This window comes from Grampus griseus (genome assembly GCF_964374135.1).
Source record: "Grampus griseus genome assembly, chromosome: 7".
Lineage (NCBI taxonomy): Eukaryota > Metazoa > Chordata > Mammalia > Artiodactyla > Delphinidae > Grampus > Grampus griseus.
The window spans coordinates 26,631,068-26,645,581 of record NC_139001.1 but is presented as its reverse complement, the minus strand read 5'-3'; the positions used below and the strand labels follow the sequence as shown (position 1 = coordinate 26,645,581).

Below are 14,514 nucleotides of genomic sequence, written 5' to 3'. Positions count from 1 at the left end.
GTCCTATATCATCTTCACTATCATTATTCTGAATTCTTTTTCTGGAAGGTTGTTTATCTCCACTTCATTTAGTTGTTTTTCTGGGGTTTTATCTTGTTCCTTCATCTGGTACATAGCCCTCTGCCTTTTCATCTTGTCTATCTTTCTGTGAATGTGGTTTTTGATCCACAGGCTGCAGGATTGTAGTTCTTCTTGCTTCTGCTGTCTGCCCTCTGGTGGATGAGGCTATCTAAGAGGCTTGTGTAGGTTTCCTGATGGGAGGGACTGGTGGTGGGTAAAGCTGGCTGTTGCTCTGGTGGGCAGAGCACAGTAAAACTTTAATCCACTTGAGTGCTGATGGGTGGGGCTGGGTTTCCTCCCTGTTGGTTGTTTGGCCTGAGGTAACCCAACACTGGAGCCTACCTGGGCTCTTTGGTGGGGTAATGGCAGACTCTGGGAGGGCTCACGCCAAGGAGTACTTCCCAGATCTTCTGCTGCCAGTGTCGTCGTCCCCACGGTGAGCCACAGCCACCCCCCACCTCTGCAGGAGACCCTTCAACACTAGCAGGTAGGTCTGGTTCAGTCTCCCCTGGGGTCACTGCTCCTTCCTCTGGGTCCTGATGCGCACACTACTTTTTGTGTGCCCTCCAAGAGTGGGGTCTCTGTTTCCCCCAGTCCTGTTGAAGTCCTGCAATCAAATCCCACTAGGCTTCGAAGTCTGATTCTCTAGGAATTCCTCCTCCCGTTGCTGGAACCCCTGGTTGGGAAGCCTGACGTGGGGTTCAGAACCTTCACTCCAGTGGGTGCACTTTTGTGGTATAAGTGTTCTCCAGTCTGTGAGTCACCCACCCACCAGTTATGGGATTTGATTTTACTGTGATTGTTCCCCTCCTACCGTCTCATTGTGGCTTCTCCTTTGTGTTTGGATGTGGGGTATCTTTTTTGGTGAGTGCCAGTGTCTTCCTGTCAATGACTGTCCAGCAGCTAGTTGTGATTCTGGTGTTCTCACAAGAGGGAGTGAGAGCACGTCCTTCTACTCCACCATCTTGGTTCTGGTCTCTCATTTGGATTTATATATCTTTATGAGGTATGTTTTTCAACTATGACAGTTATTTAAACCAAATATTCAAACAACTGCACACATTTCTATTATTATTATATGTTAGTTTAAACAATGACATGGTTCATCTACTAGACTGTAAGCTATTTAAAAGTGGAGATTTTGTCTTCATCATTGTATTCCTAGGACTTTGACTATATGGCATACAGCAAACAGTTATGCAATAAATACTTTGTGAATAAATGACCAAAAATATAGGTAAGTACATTAAAATGAAAATTAGTACACACACACACACACACTCACACACACACACACTCACACACACACACATGTATATGTATAATAGTGTAATGCCTAGTTAGGTAAATAAAATATTACCTAAAATTGACTTAGCCCAAAATCACAATCTGATGGTGTTTAATGGCTCAACTTGTAATTATGACTTTCTTAATGAGGAAATGTTCTCATAAATGAAGATATTATAGTTATCCTGTATAACATATGAGAATCTTTCCTTTCAAAGTGAATCATCAGTGTTATAAGGAATGAATATAAAGTTAACAAAAATAAAGCAAAACCAGTAGAATAATTGTTTCCATAATAGAACAATGTAAACGTGACCCAGTACAAACAAAACTGTAAAAGTATTAAAAATTAGACTTTCGAAATAATAAATTAGAAATAAAAATAACAGCATTTTTATTTTAAGACTTAGTTTATATCCACTAGTCTCATTAAGAAGCTGATAGCTACTCACATAATTTTTACCATGGTATGAATCTTCCTTTCTTGTTTTATTTTTTAATTTAATAATAAATCATATAATTATTAATATAAATATTTCTGATACTAAATTACACTTAGTCCTTTTATGGTACTTAAAACAAAGAAGCCCTCACTGCAATTTTATTTGAAAAAAAAATTAGATGCACACACAAAGTAATATTCTAGTAGCTTTTTAAATTCTAACTGCATTTTTAAAAAGGAAAGATTCAAAGAGAAATGTAAGCAAAATAAAGAAAACAAATGTTGTTCCCAAAAGAGGATTCATAATATCTATATTTTTTGCTAACATGATATAATAAATTGCTAAGGATTATAGGAATTATTATATTAATTACATTTAGTAAAAAATTTACCTTATAAAAGCTGAGATACAAAATGACTCATTTTAGGGGAACTTCCCTAGCGGTCCAGTGAGTGAGACTCCCTGCTCCTAATGTAGGGGGTGCGGGTTCGATCCCTGGTCAGGGAACTAAGATTCCACATGCTGTGCAGCGCGGCCAAAATAAAAACAAAACAAAATAAAAAATACCCACCAAAATGACTCATTTACAACATGAGTAAAACTTAAGCTGAATTTTATGGATGATATCTACCAATCAATCTTCCATGCCCAAACTATATGTAGGGTCTTTCACTCTTAAAATGTATTGCAAGGGCAGTATGGAGCTGAAGACTATAAAATGTATAAAATGGAAGGTATATTAAATATGGCAGTATTTCTGTAGCAAATGGTATCACTGTTTTTCATTTTTAGAAACATTATAAAAATTTAGAAACTTCCTGGAAAGCTTTATCCCTCATTCTCAGGTTTATAGTTCCCTTAGTTATAAAAGTTTGATGTTATCTAAAAATGTATCCATGATTTATTGATTGTACTCTAATAATGCTTAAGAAGAAAAAAGAAGCTATAATACTTAAAAGATCAAAACAAAATAAGCAAAGCCAAATTTAGAAGCAAAACTATCCCACTGACACCTACCTCCTGGAAATGCCATTAGCCAGACATTTACGGCTACAGGATTTAGAAGAGAGGGGTGATGACATTGGGGACAAGTTGAGAGGGGCAATCAAACTGCTGATGATCTCAGTCAACTGTGCGCTCTGCAAGAAAACAGTAAATCTTTTACTACTGCTAAGCAAGGAATATGGCTAAATCTCAGACCTTTAGTGCCTATTAAAGTTTAACTTCTCATGAAACAAGTAAATGCTTATGTTTTAGTAAATATTTTACTCTACAAAGACAATTTACACCATTACTGATTTTTCCATTATTATAAATAAATCTACATTTTAAAGTACCCTTTTTTTATATCATTTTTTGCTTCAGTTCTTTTGTCTACTCATCCTATCCTCTATAACATTTAAGCTCAGCTGATAGAATCTACATAAATATTTTCTTTGATGCAGCCAAATTAATAATAACAAACTCATAGCTATAATTTATTAAGTGCTCACTATGTGCCAGGTATTATACTAAGCACTAAACATAGAATATTTCTAATCTTTACAACCAACTTGCAAAGTAGATAATATTAGAACTACTGATACTACTACTATTAAAATCAATTACAGATGAGGAAGCTGAAGCAAAGACAGATTAAGCAGCTCGATCATGGATTATAAAATTGGTAAGAAATGGAGCTAGGATTCAAACTTAGGCTTGAATCCTATACCATACTGCTTCTCAGTATTTTTCCTAATTTGAATATACCAGTTTTTTCAGGTACCCCAAATTTTCATTGACCCTTATCCCAAACTTATATGTAAGATATTTGTAATATACAATAAATATTATATTATTCTCAAAACAGTCACATACAACAATTATAATAAGCATAAACCACATCAATGGAAAAGAGTACACTTCTACAAAAGGATAACAACATTTTTCATTACACATGTAATCCATCGTAGTTCATTGTAGAAAAAAGGGAAAGTATGAAGAGGTTTCAAAAATGAAAAGAAAATAACCTGTAATCATATTTCACAGAGAAAACCATTGCTAATATCTTGGTATATATCCATACCCCAAGAAAAAACTTTTTATTTTGACTATATGTGAGCATGAGTGTATGCACACATGCACACACACATCCTTTTAAGTAAATTATGCTGCATCAATTTTCTAAAATCTGGTTTTCTTACTTAATATAGTGTGACTATATTTTAAAAATATATAGACATATTTCACTGTTTTATTAACTGAAGGATATTCTATTCTAAAATACGAGGGCATATGGAATAATTATTTTGCAACTCTATTTGTATGAAACAAATAACATGCTATTAGAAATGAGACTAGAGAATATGATGGAGCTAAATATAATATTTGAACTCTTCAAAAAGTCTTCCATGAAGAAGACCCTGAAATGTTTTCACCACTTATTTTCTTGAAAAATAATACATATCTAATGACTTTATTTTTTAAATTATTATACATTTTTAGATTAAAGTTAGTTTTCAAAATCACCAATACACTCTTTATCCATCTATCAAGTATTCATTAATTTGGTCATACAAAGAAATTTATAGAGTACACTCTTCTCATTGTTCCACCTCCAAAAATATCTAAAAATCTTCTTAGCCGTTGGAGGTCGCTAATCAGTATGTGTGAATAATTGGTCCAGAGTGACAGCGTCACAACCAACCTCCAGCTTTACCCTAACAACCACCCCACTCCTGCCCAAGAAAACCTCATATACTTGAGTCCATATTTGGGATAGAAAATTCACGGTAAAAATGAATATAAAAGTAAAATTAGGAGAGGCATAATTTGAACTCTGAAAAAAAAATCAACTTTAAAAGTCAGAACATTTACTAGCTATTTATAATGAGGTTTCTAATGTAAATATACCTGTGTGAAATTTATTTTAAATTATCTGAAGTTCTAAAATAATGTCACCTTTCAATTTATGAACAAAATATATTATCTAATAATGGAAGTATGCATTAATACTATGAATCAATGTTATTTTTTAAAACACATATCAGTCTACAACCCAATAGTGCCTTTATATCTTAACTGCCAACTCTTTAGTTGTTTTTGAGGAACATAAATAAGTTTGGTAAGCAAAACATTCCTCTAACAGTAAATTTAATCAAGTCAAAGGATTACCTGATCTATACTCAAGTTCCACTACGGCAGGCAAACAGTTATATACCAATAGATTATATTTTAAAAAAATATGTGTAATATCAGGCTTGCCACCCCTTCTTCCATTTACTCACCCCTAGACTGTCTTCTTTAATGAGTATTTGAAAACAACTTAATTGGCCTATAAAAACATTATTAGCATGTGTTTCAAGAGCACATTACCTGTTCACAGGTAATTTATAAATGACCTCTACAAGTGATTGGTACTGCCCTTTTCTGCATCCTTTTCCTCTCCATGTCTAGAGCCATTAGTATTCTCACAACTCCTGGTTCCTTTCCCTCCCAAAGCCTCTGACACTCCTGTCAGCAATGGGACTTAAAATGAACATGATACCCAAGGCCACCTTCATAGGTGAGCAACCTGTGCAGTAACATGGGGCTGCACTCAGAAGGATCCCATGTTTGGTTAATGTTCTGCTGTCACTGGCTTAAAACTTAAAACTTTTTAACAAAGGGCTGTATAATTTCATTTTGCCCTGGGCCCGGCAAACTAGCCAGTTCTGATGTGAACTCAGGTCCAACCAAACAAACTGGTGCTACCAAGGAGAAAGAAAAAATACAAGAGGGACTTCCCTGACGGTCCAGTGGTAAAGAATCTGCCTTACAATGCAGGGGAAGCGGGTTCGATCCCTGGTGGGGGAACTAAGATCCCACATGTTGGGGGGTAACTAAGCCCGCGTGCTACAACTACTGAGCTCGCATACCTCAACGAGAGAGCCCACCTGCCACAAGCTACAGAGCCCATGCACTCTGGAGCCCACGGGCCACAACTACAGAGCCCATGCACCCTGGAGCCCATGCCCTGCAACTACAGAAAAAAAAAAACCCGCACGCCACAACTAGAGAGAAGCCCGAGCACCGCAAGGAAGAGACTGCGTGCCACATCCAAAGATCCTGCGTGCCTCAACGAAGACCCTGCAAGCCGCAGCTAAGACCCGACACAGCCAAAAAAATAAATTAAATACATAAATAAAATAAATAAATATTAAACAAAAAGAAGGAAAAAATACAAGAAAACTCTTTCCAAAGGATAAGTAGTGACCTACAGGTAAAAAGAGTCAAAGGTCTACTGATCAAGTGCTCACGTTATTCGTGTGAAATAACTAGGATCAAACTAAAAAGGTACTGATCCTAAGGGATGAGGGGAGGGAAAAAAAGAGGGAAGAGGAATATAATCAGTATTGATTTAAAACACCACTTATATGGTAAAGTGCATTACAGTTTAACACCAGATAATTACAAAATAACTTTCTGAATTATAAAATATTCATAATAGTATTTTGACAATGCATTGGAAATTGGAAAATTAAGAAAAACTCTAGGCAATTGCAAACTTAACAAATATGGGGTGGGAGAAGTTACTCCACATTCTGACTTACCAGGATTAAGACAGTAGTAATCTGGTACTATATTATTTCACAATGTATGTCAGAAAAAAAAAACAACTACAACAACAACAGAAAAATTAAATGTGGGCAGGGATGAGAATACATATTACCCACTGGAATAATGTAATCATGCAGCTGTGGTCCCAACTGAGTATATTCTGGCAGATTCAATCCGGTTGCAAGTTAACAAACTCTTAGAAAGCCAGGTTTGTTTAAGAGCCACCAAAGTCTACATTAAAATAAATGGCTAATATTTTTTCTATTTCCTTAGTTTTTTGATTAGTCTGCTTACCAAATAAAATATTTGATTTATATTACATTCAGTATTTTAAATGTATCTACGTTTTTGCACATTTACTATTTTGTAGATATTAGTATCAACAATCAGCTTTCAAAAAAGTCTTAGTGCTATTTTTTTATTAAGTTCACATTGGGTTAATAAATTTACTGTGATTTGCAGTGATGTGTTTTCCTATTCAAGTACAAGTTATGACTCAATTATTCTTATTTTATGTAATGCAGTTGATATTTATTTTTTTATAAAATACCTTCATATTTCTTGTCTATTTCTATACATTTGATATTTTGGCTATTATATATGTAACCTCTTCTTCATTTAAGTTTTATAAATAACATGAAATAAATTTTAAATATTAATCTTGCAAAAAATGTTTTGATTTCAAAGGATAAATATAGGACAGAATAATTAAACTTCTGGAGTCATCCGTAAGAGGATTTAAATACCAGGAAAAGCTTTGGAGTCAAAGTAATTTATTAGGAGTTTATTAGACTCTCTATTTCCATGATCATTTTTTAATGAAAGAATCTATATCCTAATGTTATCTTTCACTAAAACTTTCTATCAATAAATTAATCAAACACCCCATTCAGATCTATTAAGTGGTACCACTGTTCTTTCCCCATGAGAAAAGTCCAATGATAAGCTATTTTGTTAGAAAACAAGATTTTCCAACCTTAGTATAAATGAGTTATCACCCTATAGCTATGTACCAACACTTTACATATTATATTTATTTATTTAATTTATTTTAATATTTTAAAAATTTATTTATTATTTGGTTGTGTAGGGTCTTAGCTGCAGCTGGCGGGCTCCTTAGTTGTGGCACGTGGGCTCCCCAGTTGTGGCATGCATGTGGGATCTAGTTCCCTGACCAGGGATCAAACCCAGGCCCCCAACATTGGCAGCATGGAGTCTCAACCACTGCGTCACTGGGGAAGTCCCACATATTATATTTAAATAACTTTAATTATATCAATATTATAATAGAGACTATATATACTAAATATTTTAATTGTATTTAATGTCAAACGGCCAACTTTAATAACCAATATCTTAAGCAGAGACACACGTTTATTTGAAGAGTTTATAAAATCAATTGAAAGTCATTTTGATGCCACTCACACTTTACTCTTACTTCACATTACCTGTTTTTCTATATTGCGAAGAAGTAGTGTTGGGCTACTTGGTGACATTTCAAAATCTTGCTCTGGTAAAGGATCTTGACTCTCCTGAGGAATCTGGGGATTCCCTGTAGTGTTTAATGAAACAGCTTGGTCTGCGAATTGGATTTGCTTTTTCAAAATGTCTTTTGGAAGTCGACATTCTTCTAGGATCACTATCCCCTAGACAGATAGCAATTAAAGAGTTGCAATGAAAACAAATTGACTGCTAGATCAACTTTAACATTACAATGCTCTCGAACCATGCTTTTTATTATTCCTTGGAAATCAGAAAATAGACATTTGGAAGTACAGTTTAACTGTAAAAAAGTCACTGATTTAAAACATGTGAGGCTAAAATAACGTATATTTGATGGGTTAGGCTTGCAAAATATTGTCATAAATTACATACAAGAAGTTATTTTTTCTTATTGGTTTTAGTTATTAGCATTAAAAGCATGATACATTTAGAATAAAGTAAAAGGCTTATATGCAGAATATGAACATTTCTGACTAAAATTTAGAACATTTTCAGATATAACCTTCTGATATTTTGGTCACTAGCATTTCCACTTGAGTTCTGTATTTAAGCACTCCTAATTTCATAAATCAAAATATCAAAGTTACAAACATCCAAACAATAATCTAACTTTATATTAACTCCTTTCAGAGCACTCTAAAGAACTCCAGCCCTGTTGCTGCCAGCCAGGGTTGGCAGGACTGCACCACTGAGAAAAAGTACTCTCTAGGCCAAAGTTCTCATTGCTTACAGAGCAGACAAGTTATTAATAAAGACACAGGTTTTCAACCTTGATGGAGTATTTTCTGGAATGTAAGTAACTGGAGAAATGAATAGGGATCTAGCTGCCTCTGTACTCCCTGCCTAACATTCATACATACACATTCCTCAACTGGCTTGCTGAACTTTCCCCACATTCCCTAGCTTCTTCACTCCAACTGTCCTCACCCTTAATCCCTCAGAAGTAATGAAGACAGGAGAGAAAGGGGGAAAAGGATTACACAGATATGATCTTAATGGTTTCACAGTTCTCGTCATAAAATTTCTTCCCTTCTTACCCCTTTTACTACACTTCCCCCTGCAAAGAATAATACATATTATTATTAAATACATGTGTGTGTGTATATATATATATATATATATATATATATATATACATACATACATACTTTTTGGGGGGGAAAATGTCAATAAGTTCCTACAGGCTAGTTGGAAAGGTATTAAATGCCTAATGTGGCTAAAATATTATATTCTTGGAATGAAAAATAGACTAAAACATTAATATAAGCATAGAGTATTTCAAGATGGGACAAATTAAATAATTGCTGTGGGCTAGCTTATATCATGTATAAGTACTTTACATAGGATGGAAACCACCTATAGATTATATGTTATATATAAGTAGTCTTAGTTTACACTATAATTTAGAGAATATATCACTTTAGAATTAACATATTCAGATATTGTATTAAACATACATTTTATTATTTACAGTAATATATTACAAATGATGCTTGGTAAAAGTAACATTTTCTTTTTTACCTATACTTGTAACAGCGCTACTAACTTTTACAAAGATAAAAGGACCCAACTGTTGATCCCATCTCAATGACTGTTTTCATAGAATGCACAAATACAGCTGTCAAGAAATCTGAAGAATATATTTAAAAGAAGTTTCTGTTTCACTTGATATTTTAAAAATTAAATTAGACTTGACAGACAGTATCATCAATCCAAAAGCTCTTGAAAGTATCTGAAATGTCTACCCCAAATTTGTACAAGTCTATAGTAGGTTTTTCACAAGTATCTACATACAAAAGAATATAAGTTTTTACTATATTAAATTAATTATAATTCTATTTGGTTTGATTACAGTTTATATTATGGGCCAGGCTTCTGTGAATTACCCTGATTTCATAATCCCTACTTACAACATTGTTTCTATGCAAAAATTGATTCTGAATTTCAAAAAGGTAGTATAAGAATACTACCTTTTTATAAGTAGGAGGCCTGCTATAGTTAATTCATTGAAGAATAATATTTTAAAGATTCAACAGGGGAGACACTCATAGTCAACTTCATAACCTATTTTGTTCTCTTAAACTGTTGCCCTGGACAAAACTCTCACAATGTAAGAATGGCCCATGATTTTTCTCTGCCATAACCGAGAATAGAGAACAAAGGGAAGAAGATTAAATCCTCTGGAGACACTGCAGAAATAATTCCTCTTCTTAAAAATCAGGAAAAGAATATACATGTGTTGGGTCACCGTGATGAATATTTTACAGTTTTGTTTGTTAATTATAACTAAATTAATCTGAATTCTTTAAAAGATCAGGAAAGTAGTCTAATGATAGATAAAATAAGGTAAATAACAAAGACATAAATTTTTTTTAGAAGGATGAGTTGTGTTAACTGAAACAAGTGAAAACCTTAGCATAGATGAAGATGAAAACAAATCAGCTGCTCAGAGAAGACAACTATTCCCAATAATAACACTAGAGAGGTCTCCACCTCCACTCCCAGGGTCCTCATAGAGATGACATAGTGTGAAAAAATAAACAATTGCCTCAGTGAAACAGGAGGTAAGGGGGAAGGGCACAACCTTTAAAAGAATGACATAGCCATAGGACATGACAAAAACTGGTTGAAACAAGCTAGGTCCAAGATGGTAGAATACTCGACTTCCAGTGGACCTTGAGCCTCATCACAGCTCTTTTTAATACATTAGCATGCTAAATGACACACCCACCAGCGCCATGACAGTTTTGAGGCCAACCATAAAAGGTCAAAAAGTGGACAGTGGCCCTATTCCTGGAAATCTTCGCCCCTTCCCTGAAATAGTTGGAATAATCCACCCACTCATTAGCCTATGAAATTACCCAGCCCATAAAAACTAACCACGCTGTATTTTGGGGACTCTTGCCTTCTGAGATGGCCCACACTCTGTCTGTGGAGTGTGTTTCTCTCTAAATAAATCCACTTCTTATCTATCACTTTGTCTCTCACTGAATTCTTTCTGCAATGAGATATCAAGAACCTGAGGTTCACTAAGTCCTGAGACCAAGTGTGCTCTCAATTAAAAGATCGTGGATTCAAGCCCCAATCTGGGTTCTGGCCAGGTTTGAGTCCCAGCCCATGGGTTCAAGTCCTAATCTGGGTTCTGGCTGGGTTCGAGTCCCAGCCCAAGGGTTCAAGTCCTAATCTGGGTTCTGGCTGGGTTTGAGTCCCAGCCCGTGGGTTCCAGTCCCAGTCTGGGCTCTGGCTGGGTTTGAGTCCCGGCCAATGGGTTCAAGTCTCATCTGAGGTGCACGCTTTCATCAGCAACATATTTATTATTTATATAAAGTCATCAAAACTAATTTTAAGCAAAAACTTAAATGAAAACTTTAAAACAAACAAAATGTACAATTTAAGATGTGGAAGACGCTATTATAGGATAACAAAAGAAATCTAAAGGGGAAATCATTTAATATAGGATAGCCAGCCTCTCCAACTAAGAAAAACTATTATAAATTTTTTTCTGAAAGTGAGAAGAAGCTGTTGTCTCAGTAAAAGCTGGTGCAGAGAAAAAGAGAAATATGGCAGTTGTAGTGTGTTGACAAAGCTGTTGCAAGAACAAGGAAGGGATGTTGCTAATACCTGCTTTCTTCTAAGAATTTCAGAAAAATTTAGACTACCTGGAGTGTGTCAAAGAAGGGGCAAATGACACATTTTAGGTCATTTGTCCCTTATTTTACACTACTAAAACACTGTATGCTTTCCGACCAGAGACACAAAAGTAGCACTTATTTAAAAAGGCTATTTATAAAAGAGCATCTCAATTTCTTTCCCCTTTCTTTATCTCTAATTTAACTGAGAGGAAAGGTTTCTTTTTTCCTTTCAAGATACATTAAATAAAAAGTTCTGTTTCACTTAAAATGCATTAAACCACTCTTCTCAATTTTTTAATTACAATAATTCAAGAAGGTATTAGAGCAAAAAAGTGTTGTTTCCCCTATTCAATACAATAATAACTCAACTAAACTGCACATAAATAAGCAATTAAACATCTTGATTAATTTCTAAGAAAGGTAAGCAGAAGGTATCAAAGTAAAGAAATATTGTATGTTGATAGCATAATTATAATGATATCTTCCATAAAATAAACATAATATGACTCTTAAGGGAACAAAGGGCCAGAATCACATCTAGCCAGAACAAAGAAAAAATGTAAGGCTACATAAATTATTGCTGGAAAGATTTATTTCCTTAAAATAATTTATTACAAATAGATATTATATAAACACATAATCAAACTTCAAAAAATGTTTAAACAAGTATAAAGCATTGCTTAGAACACAGAGAATATTAAAATACCCCTTCTCAAGTCAAAGCAAAATGAACCAGACTGCCTAGATTCAAATATAAAACTTAGTTATCATTTCAACTAGGAACCCACTTTCTTGGAAATTTCCAAATTGCTTTAAACTTGATTTGTTCTTAGAACTCTACTGGCTATAAAAACACTTGTGACATCTTTCAAAGAAAATCATCAAAGAAAACTATCTGGTGATCTTGAGAAGATTGGGAGATCACTACAACTTAAGGCCCAGGTGAAGACAGTTAAAAAGGAGAAAGAGTAACTGAATAGGAAACTTCCATCAGGAAACTATTCCTGACCACAGTTGCCTCAAATCCAACAGACAGAATGGGTAAGCCTAAGGTTCTATATCTATGCTTCTATCCACCTTCCTACAGACATCACCACAAAATTTTACAAAGCATTAAACAATATTCATGACTTCCTAGCTTCCTCTCCCATCCCTGCACAGCTCAAAGTTTCTGCTCCTTTGAATACATACTAATTTGTCATTCCTAAAACAGATCATGTTGTATGCCTTCAAAATTTAAGGAATCCCTTTTCCAGTTCCATAAGTTCATTAAGCAAACTACTATTTATCCTCCAAAGTCATACTGAGGCATCACCTCTTTACTGATGTATTCTCTGACCTGCAAACCCCTAATGACAGAGTGAAATATTCTCTCTATGCCACATCTATATCTTATTAAAAACACATATCATTCCACATATTGTATTATATTGTAATCAACGATATTTACATGCTCTATCTCCCCTACCAGAATATAAACTCATGATAGACAGAATTTAAAATTCACTAATCTTTATGGATGTGCAGACCCTAGGTGGGGTTAGGCTAACTACATGGTTTGAGGACTCTAATTCCCTCCCTTCTCTGCTATTTCGTTTCAGACCAGTCACTATCAACCTTATAATATTATCTCCATTATGTCCACAGTTTCACCATGTAGAATACAGTGTCTCACAAAAACAAAGGTAGAAGTTTTTTTGTTTTTAGATTCCACATATAAGTGATATCATATGATATTTGGCTTACTTCACTTAGTATGAGAATCTCTAGGTTCATCCATGTTGCTGCAAATGGCATTTTTTCATTATCATTCATTAAAATGATACAAATGAACTTATATACAAAACAGAAACAGACCCGCAGACATAGAAAACAAACTTATGGTTACCAAAGGTGAAAGAGGGGGATGGATAAATTAAGAGTTTAGGATTAACATATACATATTACTATATATAAAATAGATAACCAACAAGGACCTACTGTATAGCACAGGGAACTATACTGAATATTTTGTAATAACCTATAAAGAAAAAGAATCTGAAAAAACTAGATATATATGTATGTATAACTGAATCACTTTGCTGTACACCTGAAACTAACACATTATAAATCAACTATATTGAATAAAATATATATATATGTGTGTATAAATACACACACACACACACACACACACACACACACACACACAGCTCATAAAGCTCAATATCAAACAAATAATCCAATCAAAAAATTGGCAGAAGACTTGAATAGACATTTTCCCAAAGAAGACATAAAGATTGCTAACAGGCACATGAAAAGATGCTCAACATCACTAATTATTAGAGAAATGAAAATCAAAACCACAATGAAATATGACCTCACACCTGTCAGAATGGTTACCATCAAAAAGCCTATAAATAACAAATAAGTGTTGGAGAGAATGTGGAAAAAAGGGAGCCCTGGTACACTGTTGGTGGGAATCTAAATTGGTGCAGCCACTGTGGAAAACAGCATGGAGGTTCCTTAAAAGACTAAAAATAGAGTTACCATATGATCCAACAATCACACTCCTGGGTATATATCCATAAAAAGCAAAACCACTAATTTTAAAAGATACATGCACACCAATGTTCATAGAAGCATTATTTACAATAGCCAAGACATGGATGCAACCCAAGAGCTCATCAACAAACGATTGAATAAAGAAGATGCAGTGTATATATACATATATGTATGTATATATACACAATGGAATACTACTCAGCCATAAAAAAGAATGAAATATTGCCATTTGCAAAAATGTAGATGAATCTAGAGAATATTATGCTTAGTGAAGTCAAAAACAAATATATATGATAACCCTTATATGTAGAATCTAAAAAATAATACAAATGAATGTATATACAAAACAGAAACAGACTCACAGACATAGAAAACAAACCTATGGTTACCACAGGGAAGAGGGTGTGGGGAGGGACAGATTCGGGGTATAGGATTAGTAGATACAAACTACTATACATAAAATAGAT

At 34.3% G+C, this 14,514-nt stretch overlaps 1 protein-coding gene across 1 annotated transcript in view; it reads right to left on the bottom strand.

Annotated features, from left to right (window-relative positions):
• The window catches only part of KANSL1L (KAT8 regulatory NSL complex subunit 1 like), a 129,715-nt gene that overhangs the window by 75,267 nt on the left and 39,934 nt on the right, over window positions 1-14,514 (bottom strand). The window contains 2 exon segments of the mRNA XM_082658439.1: window positions 2,808-2,929; window positions 7,817-8,014. Coding sequence (XP_082514565.1) covers window positions 2,808-2,929; window positions 7,817-8,014 — 320 coding nt within the window.